Raw genomic sequence first — 17589 nt, 5'->3', positions numbered from 1 at the left:
TAGGTGGTTGGCCAATTTTGAAACGTTAAGTCCTTAATTTACTAAAAGAATAGTTGAAGAGATCAATTTCAACTGACGTTATAGTTCAGGTGGCCGAACGTCAGAATCAAAACAAGAAAGTAAAACCAGAGAGGAGGGGAGAGAAATGCAGGCTCTCTATTTCGATTTTCGACTCCCATCTCAACAACATTTATCTGTGGTTTTCAGCTGTTAGTAATCCAAATCTACTCCAGAGGTTGTCAAAATTTGGCCTTGGTTGCTCCACCAACCAAAGTTCCATGTGCATCAAGACGAGCACAAGAACAACAAAGGATGTAAAAAGCAAAGAACGAGGCGCGGCGGTAAGGGTACGTTGCTACTTTCCATTAGAATTAGCATGCTTATGGAAAGGCCAGAGATTTACCAGGCGCTCGAGCACCGCTGCGCTTTTTGAGAAATAGCCTGTGAATCCTGCTGGAGTCGATGCCGGAGGAAAATCCTCCGCCGGCATAGCAAACGAGCGTATCATCTTCTCCATTTTATCTAATGTTAGATACGATCCCACTTCTTGCAACCTCTCCGGACCCATAACCGGTAGTGTGTGCTCTTGACGCAAAAACGTAGCCTTACTGTCATTCTTCTGCCATGCACAAGATAAAACACAGCTTAGTTTGTTCTTCCTATCACCGGTAGTGTGTGTTCTTCCTATCATTTCAATTGTATTACCTCCAATGGCGATAGGTCTGCACCACGGCTAAAGGTCAGTTCCACGCGGAACTTTTTTGTGTCTTCGAGAGCTACCTGCAATTTCAGTTTCAAAAATACATTGGTCTCGGGATAATTTATACGCGCGATAATACTAATCAAGGTATCATGATAGGGAGTCGTGATTATACTAGTGAACGCATATGGCGTCTTATACTACTTATGACTATGCTTGGAAACCATTTACTTACTGCTGTGTTCTCGAACATCCTCAGAACTATATAACTCATGTAGTCAAGCTCCTTAGTATTGTATAAACGCTCCAAAGCACTATGGCAAACGAGGCCATCCTCTCCTTGAAGAGACTCGTCCAGGTTACAGTAACGGAGAACATTCATTAGAGAGTGGATGTGAGATTCCTGTCATTCCAAAATTTTCATTAATTTACATGAATCATGTTCAAAGATAAAGAAAATGTACATAGAAGTATATACTTACTGATGTAAAGTACAGGCGCGTCCGCACATGCCGTTCGGGCGTTCTGACATTTGCATACCTATCAAGGCAATGAAGAGTTTGTTAATATCAATTAGAATGATCCATGATAGAAACGATGAGCGGGGAAGTGAGGTTCTCTTGTATTACTTTGGATCCAAACGATATTGGGTCTCTTTGTCATCGTCGTCGTCCTGATCTATTGATATCTCGCTTGTTGTACCGGGTCTCCTCGTATCTTCGTTCTTAGCAGAAGGCTTTGGCGTATCACTTGTGCTAGATTTTCTGTCATCAATCTTAGCATGAAGCTTGGGATGATGCTTCTTATCTTCCTTCTCGGTATTGGTTGACTTTGAATGTTCATCCTGATCACTCTTTGGTTCAGCAGCAACACTGATGGCTTCTTCACGAGTATTCCTCAGGTCAATCATTATCTTACCCAACAAACGACGAGCAATCTGAACGAAAAGGAAAGATAATGTAGCATATCGATAGGGAGTAAAATACAATTTGATGAGGAGCCTGGAGCGAATGCAATGTATCAACCGAGAAACTCGGGAGAATGCGTATAAAATATCTACTACTCTAGTTCATGATACTTCTGACATAAAGAGTAATACGAAAGGGGCATGCTGACAGGAAGGCTACCTTTGAACCAATATTGAGCTTCTGTGTTGGATTAATGCCATACTCATTTGGGATGACTCCATCTGCAAGCAACTGCAATTACCCTACCACAGAGGAGTCAGTCTAATTTTGACGACCGACGCATTTGAAAAGGAAGGCGTGATGCTCAAGAGCAGAATATGAATAGTCCAGTAGGCACACTTCGCTATACAATAAAAACATCTTGGCTCACGATTACGACTTTACCTGAGCAATTTTGAACAGCTCATCCAGACCTTCTAGATTAAGATGTGCGTTATGCAGGAGATCGTATCTGTCAAGTAATCACAGATCATATAAATCACATTCAGCCAACAAAAAAAACTCAGCACTATTGTAAGAAAATTGGCATTCCCCTACTTCTGGCTTCCCATATCAAACAATATGAGAAATGCATGGTCCCACATGAGCTACGTTGGATAAGACCACAAGATAAAATATGGGAAACCACAATGAGCCTACTTCTCTATGCAGCCATGAACAAGATTCCAAATTCTCTTGTATAGTTAGGTTGGACTGGAATCCAACTTAAAACTTTTACAACAATGATGCAGCAAAATATTCACACATGAGAGTAGCTAATTGCATAGATTTGGTATATTATGTAAAGAGAGATGAAAACTGACAACTCACTTGCACGAGTCATAAACATCTGGAATTTGTGTTAGGTCGAATCGTCTGTCAGGAAAACCAATGTCAACAAAACCGTCAGTCTATGAGCAATCACATCATTTTGAGCCACTATATTATTACATAACTTAAAAAAAAACCGTTGCACCCGTGTGGCAAAGAATTTGAATAAATGCAACAATAATCAAATTAAAATAAATATTAAAAACAAAATGATGTGCTAGAACTTACTCTTTTCGTTCATTGTACAAGTCCTTTGCAAGCTTCCTCCATCGAGCATACATCAAAAGGAATCCCTCACTACCGCATGGTAATCCAGCAGCAATACGATCAACATCAATGTTAGTCTTACCAAGGGCCCTTGCTTGGTCATAAGGAAGTATTACATCATCTGAGCTTGTCTTTGTAAGTTCCTCATTTTCTTTCTTTGCTAGCAGTCTTACTTGTTCAGTGACCTTCTTAGTCAATTTTACCTATTCAACGGATACAAAACATTAAGAGAAAAAAAAGGGGGGCGGTAAAGTAAAGGATTATTTGGAAAGATTTAAAACAGAACTGTTGCAATTGTCATAATTCATAAAGTCTATATTAGCATGCTACTAAATGAGGAATAACAGACTTGATACGAGGACAAATAAAACTGTAGGTAAGAAAACTGAATGCAATTACCAATTTAGGTAGAAGTTCGGAAGCATCTAAAGGCAGACCACCTCCATCAGCCATCCAAGGAGGTGTTGCACTGTTATTACCCGTCTTTAAACCAGAAGTAATAATCTCATTCAACCTAGCCTGCAGGGGAAGTATGTGAAAAAGAGAATCACATGATCACATAATTGTTAAAGAAGAAGCATTCTCAATTATGGGCTCCCCCACACCAAAAACTAAAACAAATAAACCTGTGAAAATGATAGACAAACCTTTGCTTCGTCCATCTCAACACTTGCATTGTCTAGTCCATCCAACATAGAGGAGTCCTTGCTAACAAGGGAAACCTTAAGAAAGGGAATAAATTCAGTCATGCACCTTGACTTCCGAAAGCAGTCACAATTATGTAAAAAAAAAAAACTACAGACCAGGATTGGTGTTAGCTGCCCTTCAAGATCAAGTAGGCCTTTAGCAAAAGCAGCGGCAGACATCTGTAAACAGATATATTGTAAATAATGTAACTCATCAATGATGAAAATTTCAGGGGTTAATGACCATAACAATTAGGAAATTCACTCCATTTAAATAGAGATCAAATTTGACAAGAAGAAAAAGGGAGGAATATATAAAAACTATATAAACCCACGATCACTAATGAGACTATACCTGCACACGGCCCTCATCGGAGCTGTAGATTTTAAGATCATGACGATAGGTGCTATGGAGGCGAAGCAGGCCGGTACCTTCACCTGTAATTGTGTACAAATTTATTATGAGAAGTACCCAAAGAAAATAATTCTGAAACGAAGTAGCACTGTGAGCAACTTTGTAGAGGCAAAGCTGACTATATCTTCAAGATATATGTACTCCAGTAAACAGGCAAACAAGTTGATACTAAAAAAAAATTTGAAAAAGAACCATGACTATTACCTGGATACATATTATTCCGAAAATATCTACCCAGCTCCTCAGCCTGCAAACAAGTGAAAGAAGAAAAGAAAAAAAAACAAGAAGAATGAATACAACACTAAGATTTTAGGACAATGAGGGCTCTTAAATTACAATGTAGAAGTCCATGAACAAAACAAAAATCAATCAATACCTGCTTTCTTCCAGCATGTGTAAGGACACCCCCATATTTAAGAACCATCAAAGCTTCAACTGGGCGTTCTTCCTCACCTTCCCCATTACTTTTTGCCACTTTAACCCACTTTAATGGCTTTAGTTGAACCTTCCTATAAATACCAGAGAAATGGCCCCCCTTGATAAACATAAGCATGAAAACAGCACATGATTATAACCATGACGCAGTATAACAGTGTATCAAAATAATTCTGAAGTACAAGATTAAGACATTTTGGCAACTAGTCAATCTTTATATCACCGATGCAGTACAATTAGCTTCATTTAGCACATCTTTTCAGCCTGATTTTGAGTATCAGTAATTAGCTTAGATGATACACAGTAAGTAATCTTATGAAAGCAATCCAGATTGATTTATGAAACGAATGTTTAAGTACAAAAAAAGTGAGCATTCCCTTGATAGTTTGTGGAAGTAGTAAAAGTGTTAGCCTAGAAGCCATTTCACTTTCTGTTGAGAATTGCATGACAAAATGAACAGATAAGCAATAAACTCATATTAGAATTATACCACATGAACCTATAAAGCGCAAAGGTAAATTCAATTCCTGATGAAAAAAAGGAAGGAGAAATTATAACTAATTACATTGAATTACAAAAAGCAGAAATTCCAAATAAAATAGATACCTCCTCAAGCACTGCTTTAACTTGACGAAGCTTTTCAGCATGTTCAATGTCTTCTGCCTCACTATCACTTTCTCGATCTGGTCTAGACAATGTAAAGAGTCCTCATTAATTAAGAACCCTCACCAGTGCAATCATATGAGAACCAGCTAACAAAGATAATTAGGGTGTTTCCTGATATGACTTTAAACATGAATTTCAAAGAATGGGAAAAGGGATAGAAGGTGAGTTTCATACGATTACATCACCAATTATTTGTTAACTAAAATAAGAAGAAAATTTAATCTTAAAATAGATACCTAGTACGAGGTACCAGCATTCGTGTGGCATCTAATAAATCTTGCAATTGGACAGCACTTTTCAATTTCGTCTGCAAAATGAGAGCCAATACCAATGGTCAGTTTATACAATATGTTGACCAAAATAAATGACAAGGTCTAAAAGGCAAATCAATCACCTCGGATCTAGGTCGTCCACCATTGTACTTAAGCATCAAGTTTAGCAGCTTTTCCTCAGTAACCTTCAGCTTTACCTTCTGTTTGGGAGTTCTATCACCACTGCCAAAGCAGAACAGAGATGAGAAGAGAGAACAAGCAAATCAACTAAGTAAAAAACCTGAGAGAAATAGACATACTGACGAATAATAGCAATAACACAACGTAGCTCCTCCGACTGCCCAAATGCACCAATGATTCCACTTCCTTGACGAGTTAGTCTCTCAGTAGGTTGGCTTGGTTCATTGACTTTCCATGGTAATGTTGGTGGAATTGCAGAAGAAAGATGAGGAGCCTTGGCATCTAAAAGTAACTTCCTGAGCACACAAGCAGCATCATCATAATACCTGTATTGCAAAGTAACATCATTTATTTTTGTGCCCACACAGGAAAAACCGGATTTAGAGCACCTTCATGATTAATCCAATCATTATAAAGAAATTTACTTGTGAGAGTTCTTTACGAAACTCCATCCATTTACGTCACAAACATAGGAGCGTCCCTCACAGCGCAAAAGGTCAAACCCACAAACCTGCAAAAAATTAGAAGAATTAAAAAAATAAATCCAAAGTAAAAATAGTTATAAGCAAATCATCATAGAGAGAAATTAATGCATATGTGTCTAGTCTAGCCCTTGACCATCACAGCAAAATTTAACTTTCTATTATGAATACTTAGGTAATATTACACTAGAAACACAACATAAAGGAGTTCTATGCATATATCACCAGCTCACATGAGATTGGAAGGTAGCTTAGTTTGTTAACCCGTAATTAAGGAAAAATATTGTAGCAGCAGAATTGTTTTTTCCCAATTTTCAAAAAATAATTTTAAAAAGATCAAGAAATAACACAAATATATCCCAAACATGTGAGATTAATGAAGCTATCAGTACGTTCGCAGTATCAGAAGACAAACTTAACTACTGGAACACAAGAGAATATTAAAGCAACATCAAACCAGTTACTGAAACTAATAATTAGCCTTGTAACATCCAGATCATTTGATACCACATTTGAGTTACATACCGCTTGCCTAAATGCAATGCAGACCTCCCTTGCCATTTGCTTCTCAGTGGGTGTCAGTAAAACAGGATACCTCACCTGTCAAACGAATTAACAAGCAAACATCACTTTCAACCCTCATTCGGCAGTAGCAATGTATCAATTCACCCCAGTATTTCCTGCTTGCAGCATGCTATCTGCTTTACCAAAAAAAAACCTGGCCCAGACACCATCTTCGTTAAGGATTGGTCATTACATCATTGGTTGAACCAGGCATTTTAATAACTTTCATTCTAAATATGTAAAGAGAATGTCTATCAACATTGGTATTCCGAAGCAACATGGAAAATTCACCACTGGAAATAAAAAATTAACAAGATTACAAGAAATAGGAAATCAGAAATTCAGATGAGAGAGGGACAGCGAGAATAATCAGCCAAAAAGAACAACCAAACATATCTTACATACAGTACTTACTTCCTTGCCATCAGGATTTCTCATGACAACACCATCAACAACAGGAGACTTCCTTGCCTCAGCATGTGCATATTCAGGTCCCACTGTATACACCTGTATTATTTGACAAGAAGAGAAAAATTATTTATGAAAGACATTTAAATGTTGGAGTATACAACCAAGTTAGAAGAAAATAATGGCCTCAAACATTGAAAATGCACAGATAGAATTGTGTAAGCAGTCTCTTCTAAATGACATGCAACTTGAAATGTTAAGGATGCGTTAGACTAATGAGAGAGGATACAAGGATGCAAAATAGTAAGAAGAAATGTTTTTTTTCTTTTCTTTTTCTCATGATAGCACTTGACCTTATTATCAAGTGAAATTAAGAATAATGAGAGGTCTCAAACCCAAACCATCCAACCTTGACATCTGTTCCTCCAGTTGGCATGAATTCCTCGTATATATAAGAGCCTTCACGTCTCACTCGTCTAACATCCGGATGGAAATCACTAGATCGGTTACCAACCTAAAATCAGACGATAAAAACATAAATGATATGCTGCTAGCCATAAAGAGATTAGTCTCAAACTTGATATGCTGCTAGCCATGTGTAACATTTACATATCCGTACTACTTTCGTTTTTTATGTTCAAGGTCACGGTCAACCAAAAATTCAACCTGGCGACAATAATTTGGCTTGTGTGCAAGAAGAAAAAACTAGAAGCCCAGAGCAAATCAAGTATCTAACAGCTATAAGACTTCAGTAAACTTTCTCGTACATGAATTACCTTGCTTTCAAATATTTTTCATATCACACATCTGAACAGACAGAAGACACAAACTCTCATTTTGAGCAAACAAATAAGCAGTTAAAACCTCACCTTCCGAAACAATTCCTTCATTCCTCCACCTGCCGAACTGGGATAATATATCATTATACTATGATCATCCCCTTCAAAGAAGCAAAAGACAAGAGTCAATAACATTATTCTTAATATAAAACCCAAAAGCAATAACAGGTGCACAACAAAAAGTTTACAAAAGAAGCAATAATGGATTCTCCTAACGTTTTAGCTGTTGAGTATTGACTAGGTTTAAGATTTAGCGAAAACAACGTTCAAACAGAAGCATACAAATTTTACCAGCCATAATATAATGAAAATAAATCATATTAAGATAAAACAACTTATTCATAAATGTTGGAAATAAGTTGACCTTCAACTGGCTTCTCTACAAATGGCTTCCAGAAACGATTACCATGAACCTCAACAAAATCTTCTTCCTCAATAAAATAGTCCAGCTCTTGATAAGGTACTTCTCTATTTACAAGGGCATATCTGGGAACAGGGACTCCGTGCATTTCAAGATGCTTCAATTCACCAAAGTAATATATTAGTTACTGACATTCTACTTCTATAACCATAAATATTCGAAACACTAAGTTCATGCATAAAGATACAGTTAAAAGGTGTATGGAGGGGGATAATGGAAAACCTTAATAAGATGAAATTCATAACCATACCTCATAAACCTTCCTCCGGTCATGGAGAAGGTGTTGCGGCTCCAACTCATTTACTAGAAAAGGCCTGGATAAAAAAACCAGATAGTTAGAGAATAAACAGCAGTCCTTTAGTTCAAATATAATAGAATGGATGAATCAAATAGAACCTGTACATAAACAACAGAGCTTACTTCCTTAAAGCAGCATATGCCTCAGCCTTTTCCAGAGGATAGCCGGAGGAATGAAAGGCAATCAAGCAGTCACAAATTGGCCAGCTGACATACAATAACAGTGCAACTAAATTAGTCACCTAAAATTCATGTATTGCAAACAGTCATCAAGTTAATGAAACTAGAAATTATCACCATAACAGAACACGAACCCTTCAAGCTGTTTCAATCACACATGCATTTTTACCTCCCACACACCCCTCTCAATTTCCGGCCGTTGGATTGAATGAATTGACGAAGATCAAAGGCCAGAAGTTAACAAGGGGTGTGTGGGAGGTAAAAATGGGTGTGTGGATAGCATCACATAATGTGCGAAAACACATACTATTACGATAATCAATACGAAAAAATACCTTTCAATTGGATCTTCAAGAATGACTCTATCCCTAAAATGTATGATCTACGAGAACATTTCACAGCAAGACATGTATAAGATTATGGCATAAAATCGACATTGCGTATATATTTGCACAATAAAACGATCAACAACACAACACTTCCTAAAACTTTTTCGATACGTAAACACAATAATCATCGGTAAAAAATGGATAATTAGATCGAACTCGAAAACAAGAACAATTTCGACACGAAAATTCAATGAGAAAACAAAATCAGCACCTCAAATTCGCCAAACGCTTGCAGCCTTTCGAGAATCTGCCCCATGGGCGCCGAAAACACCTGCAGAAAACGAACAAGTTCATTGTATACATACATTGTTCAATATAAATACATGACTGCTTTCGAAGCGTACACAAAAGTGAGCAAAAAGGAAAAGATGAACCTCGGGGCCGCATTTCACCTTCTTTTCCATCACACAAACTCCAATCTTTATCTTCTCTCCGGTTTCTCTCTCCTGCTCCTCCTCCATCTCCATCTCTCTCTCTCCAACTCTTCACTCCCACAGCTCAAATCCGAAGCAGAACAACAAAAGCTCGTCACCGCCGTTCGACCACAGAAAGCCGCTATATATACACGAATACGTGTATGTATAGGTCTATGTCTAGGTGCATGCCAGGGAGTGTGGAGATCACCACGTGCAAATACAGCAGAGTTTTAACTCGGAGGGAAACTCGGTGCTCCCACTCAGTTGAGCGAGTCACGGAAAATAGCTGAGAGAAAAGCGGAGGTGCTTTAACGACCAATGATTGGAGAGTTTTTCCCTGAACAAATTAAAAAAAAAGGAAAAAAAAAAAGAGAAAATATTATAAGGGATGCGTTTGGAGATAGACATTCTTGGGATCTGGAATATGCAGTCAAAAGGCGGAATTAGGACGTGGAAAGGTTGATGAAAGTGTAGCTTTTCATGTCCTTGTCCAACTCACAGAGTGTCCATGTTCTGGTGCTACTCTTGTCGCTACTGTCAAGTTAGATGAAGAAAGTAACCTTAACCGTACCTTAGCGGTAAAGCCGATTATGCGTTGTTATGTGTTCAAGGTTATATAAAACGTTAGGCGTTAATAGGACGGAGGGTTAGCGCTTAGACGGTTAGGCGGAGTCTAGGTGATCTAGTGGATTTAGATAAATTTTATGTATATCTTATAAATAAGTGCATATTAACAAGTACAATCAATTATACTTATATGAAAGTTATTGATAAGATAATAAAAGAATGATAAAATGCAAAAAGAGTATCCAACAAGTCCAAAATTTAAAAACACATTAAGCATATATGCCACATAATTATAGTGAGGAGTATTGTAGGATAACACATGTACAATAAGTTCACAATTTAAAATCACATAAAATGCAAAATAGGAGAAAAATAAGAAAATATAGTACGTTAGATAGGATTATTTTTATTTTTTAATTTCAGAAAAGAAAAAAAGAGAAGGAAAAAAAAACCGCCTAGCCACCTAGCACCACATAGAGCCCAGCTGATTTTTCCAATCGATTTGCAAGAAAACGCCTCGAATTACCACTGCCTAGATCATTTTTTAGAACATTATATATGTTTAATCGATATTATGGTAACGATTTTTTAAATCAATTACGTATTGCAACGAGAAAAGATAAAACAAAGCCTTGCAATCCTAACATCTCAGGTGCAACAGAGCGGCAATAACTAAAATCGATTACGAAGTATGGTTGAGAAAAAAAAAAGAGTAAATTGTAGCAATGGTCTTTGAACTTTAATCAAATTGGAGCAATGGTCCCTCAACTAAAAATTCATTACCATTGGTCCCTCAACTTATCAAAATGTATAGCTATAGTCCTTTTCATCAATTTCTTCAAAATTTTGTCAAAATATGTTATGTTGGAATAACCATTTATATAATTAGGGTCCCTCAACTCATCAAAGTGTGTAATTATGGTCCTTTTCGTCAACTACGTAAAAAAATTTGTCAAAACGAGTAATGTTGAAAGGATCATTGCTACAATTGGGTTAAAGTTAATGGACAATTTCTCCAGTTGAATTAAAATTGAGGGACCAAATGTAATGAATTTTTAGTTAAGGGACCATAGCTGCACGTTTTGATGAGTTCAAGGACCAATGGTAATGGATTTTTAGTTGAGGGACCATTGCTCCAATTTGATTAAAGTTCAGGGACCATAGCTACAATTTACTAAAAAAAAAATTTGACAGTGCATGATTAAAATAAAGTATCGCTACGATTTTGTAATTTTGGATATGCTCCATTTGTTAAACTATATTAATTCTTTTGGACGTAAATTTAGTGCTATGATTATAAATTTGACAAGTGGTAGTATGTTGGATTAGTTGAGTACCAAGAAAAATAATATTATTATAAAACAAAGTTCCCAAAAAAAGTAATTAATAATACACCTGATTTGATTGGAGCTCCAAGTTTGACCAAAAGCCATTGGGTTCTTCTGCCACATTCCACGTATCTTATTCTTTTTCAGAAATTATTTCATGTGCACTGGATATGGACCGAAAACATTACGTGTCATGTCAGGTGAAAATTAAAGAAAAAAACTCATCAATTTATATTATAACACGTTAACACTCATGAGAAGACATTGATAATTTTAAACAACGAAAAAATTTTGATACGATTTGTTTTAACGAAAAATCATATTTTTTTTTACATTAAAAAATCAATCATAATATTATTCATTTTACCTTTTTATTTTGTCCTTATCATTAAAACTCAAAATTTTCAAACATTTTAAATTAATTTTCTTTAATATTTACATCTATTTTAAAGTGTTATCAATACATTAATGATAATATTGATTAAAACATAAGAAATTGTTATTAGCATTACAAAAATCTCATTTGACACTTCAAACTTTTTATAATTATAAAGAAAAATACATCTGTAAAGAGTGTATAATGAAAATTTTAAAATGCTAATATCAATTCTCAAAACATATAATATAACTAAATTTCTGACGTATTTTTATTTGGCATTTTACTAGATTCACTAGGTTGACAAACTTTTATAATGTATCAGGACATAGCTCGATATACTATATAATAATACATTTGCTTGGAAATCCATAAAAAAAATAATAAATTATATTAAAATATTTAATATACTGAACTTTGTACAAATTTTTTCTGCTGTTTAAGACTACGAAAAATCAAAGCATGTAATAATAAATTACAATTGAATTAATAGAGTCAACATGGCCAAAAAATCAATGACGGCTCCAAACTCGAAGCTCAAATCCTGTACCTTCAATTATATCTTATTTCCTTGACTATTCACTTATCTTCCCAAAATTATATTAATAATTTAATATAAAAAAATGAATAAAAAAAACTTAAAAACTTTAAATAAATAATAACTGAATTAATTTTTTAATGTAAAAAATATGATTTTTCGTTAAAATAAACAGTACCGGAAGTTTTTTTGTTAACATTTCTTAATAATAATCAACACAAATCTCTTTGGAGATTGAAGATGGTAGCCAAAAACTAGGTATTACCCGAATACATAGTATCGATAATGTGTCAATCTTATTTAAGAGATAAACTTCAGTACGGTTACCCATGAGGAGGGGGAGTGGGTCGACGGAGTCGGGAAACTACGTGGTTCGGATGGCCGCACTGAAGTTTTCCTCAATAACCTTGGAAGTGACATTGACACATTAGTGAAATGATCACTCATGTCTCTTTAAACCCAAATTAAAAGGTTTTGACAAAAAAAAAAAAACCCAAATTAAAAAGGCAACTGATTGAGATTTTGTTTGTCTCACATTACTAATCAACCATTCAAGCTAATACAACTTTCATATAAGAGATTTTTCAGTATGTCGTGAATATGTTGTGAATGTGATACATTAAGTGTCATAATACAAACAGTTACTTAAAAAAATATCGTATTCCTAGCACACTAAAAACTTTCTCCATTCATAAAAAGCCACTTTTTAAGATAAAGAAAAAGTTTCGACCAAAAAAAAGTAAAAAGAGAAAGAAAAAGCACTTCGTAAAGTAGAAGCACACAAGTTTGGTTTGCAGACATACTTGTTCATGACTCAGATCAGTCTGACTAATGAAATTGTTAGGTAAGAAAAAAACAAGGGCAAAATTTTCACGTTTTAATTAGGTCTACCGACGTCACCGACAGCCTCTTCATCTGGACCATCTGTATAGTACCAGACCAATTAAATTAGATCAGTGTTTACGTGCAAAACCGTGTGTGTTGTGTCCTACAGTTTCCTGATATGAGCAGTTGAGTTACTTGAGTACCAAGAATTGCTTACCAAGTTTGTCAAAAATCTCCGTCGCGAAGGTACTTAACTGCTAACCGCTCGTTTACCTATGCTAGTTCCTGCAATGTATCCACCAGACCAAGCATTCTGCAGCAGAAAACAGGCCGGGCAGGAGAACTGAGTTTTAATTAATTAAGCGAACAGATGATAGACGGGGAAGATGCAGTTGCTAAGTCCTACATGACGTTAGAAGTGCTTTTATACAAGAAGTTCTTTTACCTGAAAATTGAAACCACCAGTGATGCCGTCAACGTTCAGTACCTGAAAACAGACATTACTTTTTAGCACAATAAGTAGGACACCGTGTGTCTGTGTGTGCATACACAAATGCAAGCACGCATATTTTTTTCTTTGTTTTGAATCTTTTTTATGAACAATATATTTCCATGGATACTACCTCTCCAGCAAAGAATAGACGCGACTGGATTTTGCTTTCCATCGTATTCAGCGATATCTTAACAAAAGCAAGACACAGAATTACACTTCCAATGAACGTGAAAAAGAAGGGGAGAAAGGGAGAGGGGCTAAGAGAGGGGGAGACCTCAGAAAGTGGAACACCGCCGGCAGTGACAAATTCATCCTTATATTGACTCTTCACGATGAAAAGAAGCGCGTATCAGTAAAGAAGCACATATCCTTTCAGTAAAAGATTTGTTTTTACGGAAAAAAACTGCGGGTGCAGAGCAGGTTCACAGAACCCTACCTTTCCGGTAACATAAAAGTTACAATTCTTTAACATATGCGCAAGAGAAATTAATGAGTTCTTTGAAATGGAAGCCCACAAGGTATCGCCATGTAAATCCTACACATGAAATAATGAAAAACAAAAAAACAAAAATTTTTAAGGCTAATTTGTCTATTAAGAGTCCTGCAAAACATCATGTTTAAGCCCGGAAAAACATCAAACCTGGCGGCCCAATAAATATATCCAAAATCTCTTCACAAGGCCAAATTCTGAAGGATATGAATTGGAGAGTTTATGCTTCTGCAAGGCGACAAACAAGAGAACTTTTGATTCAAGCACAACAAATCGAAATGGCATAACGCAATAGTGAGAACTATTTAGAAGAAAATTAAACATTGTGTCACAATCATAACATAAATGAATAAATAAACATGAACACAAAATAGATTTGTAATCCAGTATACATAGGTTTCCTAATTTCAGAAGTATTTGTAAGTGTTAGTCCACCTTCTTATGAAAAAATTTGGATACAGAGTTGTCTGCGCTCTAGCATACAACCCACCTAGCCTCATCATTGCCCATAACAAAACCAGTTACATAGTTCCACTTTGACCATGAGTTTGATTAAGGAAGCAATAAGAGTTAAGAGCAAGGATTACCGCAAACTTATTTTTGTGTTGTGTGACGATTGACTTCAGATCTTCTATATGCACATCAGGTGCGAAGTCTAAAATAAGATTCCCTGCATTCAATTGCTACTAAGTTGAGAAACAACATCTCAAACGTAATGAAAAGACGTGGCCAGAAAAATTAAATAAAAAGAGAAGAATTTCCTTGCCTTTGTATCCTGAACCGGCTAAAACACAGGCACCCCAAGCAGATAACCGAAGAATTGCAGGCCCACTAAATCCCCAGTGTGTGACTAGTACAGGTCCAACCTTCAGTTCCGAATCTTTTAGATATGGCACATGAGTTATTGAAAATTTAATGATGGGAACAGATACAACATGCCTGTGTAAGCTGTGGTATATTCCTCCGGGCATTCTCTATTTTCAGTGTTGCCTTAACTTTAGGGAATGTAATCTGAATGTTAAAGCAAGAAGGTTAAGACCCATACACAAGCTTGATTCTCTCACGTATGCATTTTTCGTAAGGAACATAAGACAATGATGGTTACAATTGATATGCAGAAAGCAACGGATTTTGATCATTATGAAAGATAATTACCCCCGACAAGTCTCTCAACTGTCGATCTTCAATCTTGAAAGTAAATAAGCTTGGTACTGGATCTACAATTGAATGACCAAGCTGAGATGCAAGACTGTAACCCTGCGACGAGAACAAAGGCATATCAACAAACTTAATCCATCAACATGGCAGTACAAAGGAACATCAATCTATCACAACCTGCTTGCTATTACCACTGGCAATCAAAAGATAATCAGCTTCAACATATTCGGGAGAACTGAATGTACGATTTTCAACCCCCAAAAGGAATTTCCCTCCATCAGTAGAAGATGCAGTTACCACAGCTTTTCCAGTCTGAAGAGAAACTGGTTGAGGAACTCAAATTCAGCACAAACAACTTGCAACTTATCTCACACGTCTATGAAATGACAACATACTCGGTGACTGCAGAATTAACTTCCTTCAAACTATCATGTCATACAAACCCCCATACAATTTTTCAAGGCATAATAGTCGGTCTAAAAAATAACATATCTATCTTAGAAGTAGCTCTGTAACGAGAGCCACATAAGCGTAAATAAAAAGGAACAAAACGAAAAATATCAAACAGCACCACCATTGAATCAGTGGAAAAACATACCTCCTAACCGTGTCGATTCAGACATGAGACAATCAATTATCGTAGACGAACTGTTGCTGACAGGAAATACCCTTCCATCATCCTCAGTCTACAGCTCAAAGAGCACAAATTACACATTCAACACAAAATACATTAAAAAACAAATTTGACATCATGTAACTTCGTATGCAAACCTTCAGCTCAACCCCTTGATCAGCAAACCAGGACATGGTATCCGCTGGCCCGTGCGTATTGAAGAACGCTCCTTTCAATTCTCTATGACCCCTAGGGTAATTTTCTGCCAAAACCTATCGCCAAACACATCATTCTGAACCCAAAGTATTCATATAATATCAATTCAAAAGAACCCATGTTTATATTAATTACCATAGTATCGACACAATGCCCATTCGTCACATTGCATCGGCCTCCTCCAGAAATTTTTACCTGCCAACAATAACAAATTGGATGACAAACCAACTAATTAGGCATCATCAACTCGAATTCCTGCCGCGGAATTCCCTCCCTCGTTGATTAGAGTAGTTTAAAACATCGTCTTGGCGGAGAAAACAAAAACAAACCTTGGATAAAGGTCTTCCTTTCTCAATGATGACTACATTGAGATTAGGAGCTAGGGTTTTAGCTCTAATTGCTCCATAAACCCCAGCTGCTCCACCCCCAACAACCACCAACAGCTCTTCACTTGCCTACCCAATGAAAATCTCAAACAAATAAGACCAAAAAATAACTTAAATTAAATTAAATTATTTATAAAAAAATAAAAAATAAAAACCATAAAATTGTCTGAGAAACAAAGTTTGAAGAACAAATTTTATCATGTTACCTTGTTTTGAGCTGTGGGGATGGCAGTTGAAGTAAATTTCTTCTGTTTGGGAGTTGAAATAAGAAGGCCGTTGTTTTTGGCGGGGGCCGCCGCTTCTGAGCGGACTCTAGAGTGACGGACGGCGGAGCGCGCCAAAGTGAAGCGCGCCAAGGTGAAGCTCATAGGCGCTCCTCCTGTGTTTTCGAGTTTACAGTACGCCACTGCAACCGTTTGCTGTGGAGAAGCAAAACATGGTAAGGTGGGATGACGTGGCACGAGTCAATTAGAAAGAGGGTGAATTGACGATTTCATCCCTGGATTTAATCCGAGTCAAAAAGTCCTTGAACTATTTTCCTCTATACTTCAAAGGTTTCGATCCAATCTAAACCACCAATTTTCTCTCAACTAATGTTAAGGAGATTAAATTTGTTAATAAAATTTATAAAATAAATGATGTGTCATTAATATGAATAAAAACATTTATCAGCACTTAAGTCATAATTCAATTATCAACTTTCATATTATTTAGTTTACAAATTTTGTTTACAAATTTAGTTTCGCTACGTTAATCAATGCTTAAATCATAATTTAATCATCAACTTTCATGTCAATTAGTTTATGTCACTCATTACTACGGTCTGGTGATATTTCACTCCACTTGAAAGTGAGAGGTCTTAAGTTCTAATCTCGTAAATGGCGAATTCGATACCAAATTATATTACTCATTGTGTGACCTAGCCGAACTCCCTTCCCCACAAAAAAACATGTCATTTAGTTTACAAATTTTAACATGTCATTTAGTTTATAAATTTTATCTACAAATTTTAGTCTCGCTAGCAATATCCTATCGTAGTTTTTTCTTTTGAACGAACGACATTATTTACACTAAGAAAAAGAAGGTAGGTTTAGCCTCACAATGAATTAACAATAATATAATTTAAATTTATTTTTGAAGAGAATCGAATATAAAATCTCTTATTTATATATAAGAGGGAAATATCACTAACAGTAGTGCGTCA

General features: G+C 36.1%; 2 protein-coding genes across 10 annotated transcripts; both read right to left on the bottom strand.

Moving 5' to 3' along the window:
• Window positions 1-15: 15 nt before the first annotated feature.
• On the bottom strand, window positions 16-9612 carry LOC139188193 (inositol hexakisphosphate and diphosphoinositol-pentakisphosphate kinase VIP1-like). 7 transcript variants are annotated; one of them, XM_070805379.1, is made up of 30 exons: window positions 9354-9612; window positions 9191-9250; window positions 8926-8972; window positions 8534-8617; window positions 8364-8427; window positions 8057-8210; window positions 7723-7793; window positions 7263-7367; window positions 6860-6952; window positions 6407-6481; window positions 5825-5910; window positions 5519-5725; window positions 5342-5441; window positions 5184-5254; window positions 4888-4969; window positions 4223-4381; window positions 4051-4093; window positions 3787-3869; window positions 3549-3611; window positions 3393-3467; window positions 3145-3264; window positions 2707-2948; window positions 2479-2523; window positions 2053-2119; window positions 1828-1899; window positions 1330-1637; window positions 1183-1240; window positions 936-1103; window positions 706-780; window positions 16-616 (listed from the first exon to the last, which is right to left on the bottom strand). In XM_070805379.1, exons 1-30 carry the CDS (start codon window positions 9444-9446, stop codon window positions 356-358), a joined length of 3231 nt encoding a protein of 1076 aa, XP_070661480.1. In that variant the 5' UTR covers window positions 9447-9612; the 3' UTR covers window positions 16-355. The 7 variants fall into 7 exon arrangements, with proteins under 7 accessions (XP_070661480.1, XP_070661482.1, XP_070661485.1 ...); XM_070805381.1 differs by having other exon boundaries at window positions 9372-9612; XM_070805378.1 differs by having other exon boundaries at window positions 138-619.
• On the bottom strand, window positions 9562-16843 carry LOC139188195 (uncharacterized). 3 transcript variants are annotated; one of them, XR_011571467.1, is made up of 18 exons: window positions 16592-16843; window positions 16329-16454; window positions 16135-16194; window positions 15942-16055; window positions 15769-15856; window positions 15348-15493; window positions 15168-15269; window positions 14952-15023; window positions 14779-14878; window positions 14600-14682; window positions 14163-14240; window positions 13959-14057; window positions 13797-13847; window positions 13653-13709; window positions 13475-13516; window positions 13247-13342; window positions 11358-11454; window positions 9562-9732 (listed from the first exon to the last, which is right to left on the bottom strand). XR_011571467.1 is itself a non-coding variant. In XM_070805387.1 (17 exons), the coding sequence occupies exons 1-16, from the start codon at window positions 16751-16753 to the stop codon at window positions 13280-13282; spliced, it is 1443 nt and encodes a 480-aa protein (XP_070661488.1). In that variant the 5' UTR covers window positions 16754-16843; the 3' UTR covers window positions 9562-9732; window positions 13247-13279. The 3 variants fall into 3 exon arrangements, 2 of the variants coding, with proteins under 2 accessions (XP_070661488.1, XP_070661487.1); XM_070805387.1 differs by lacking the exon at window positions 11358-11454; XM_070805386.1 differs by lacking the exons at window positions 9562-9732; window positions 11358-11454 and adding an exon at window positions 12755-13128.
• Window positions 16844-17589: the final 746 nt, after the last annotated feature.

This window comes from Malus domestica, chromosome 09 (genome assembly GCF_042453785.1).
Source record: "Malus domestica chromosome 09, GDT2T_hap1".
NCBI lineage: Eukaryota > Viridiplantae > Streptophyta > Magnoliopsida > Rosales > Rosaceae > Malus > Malus domestica.
The sequence above is the reverse complement of the archived record's forward strand: the minus strand, read 5'-3'. Positions and strand labels throughout refer to the sequence as shown.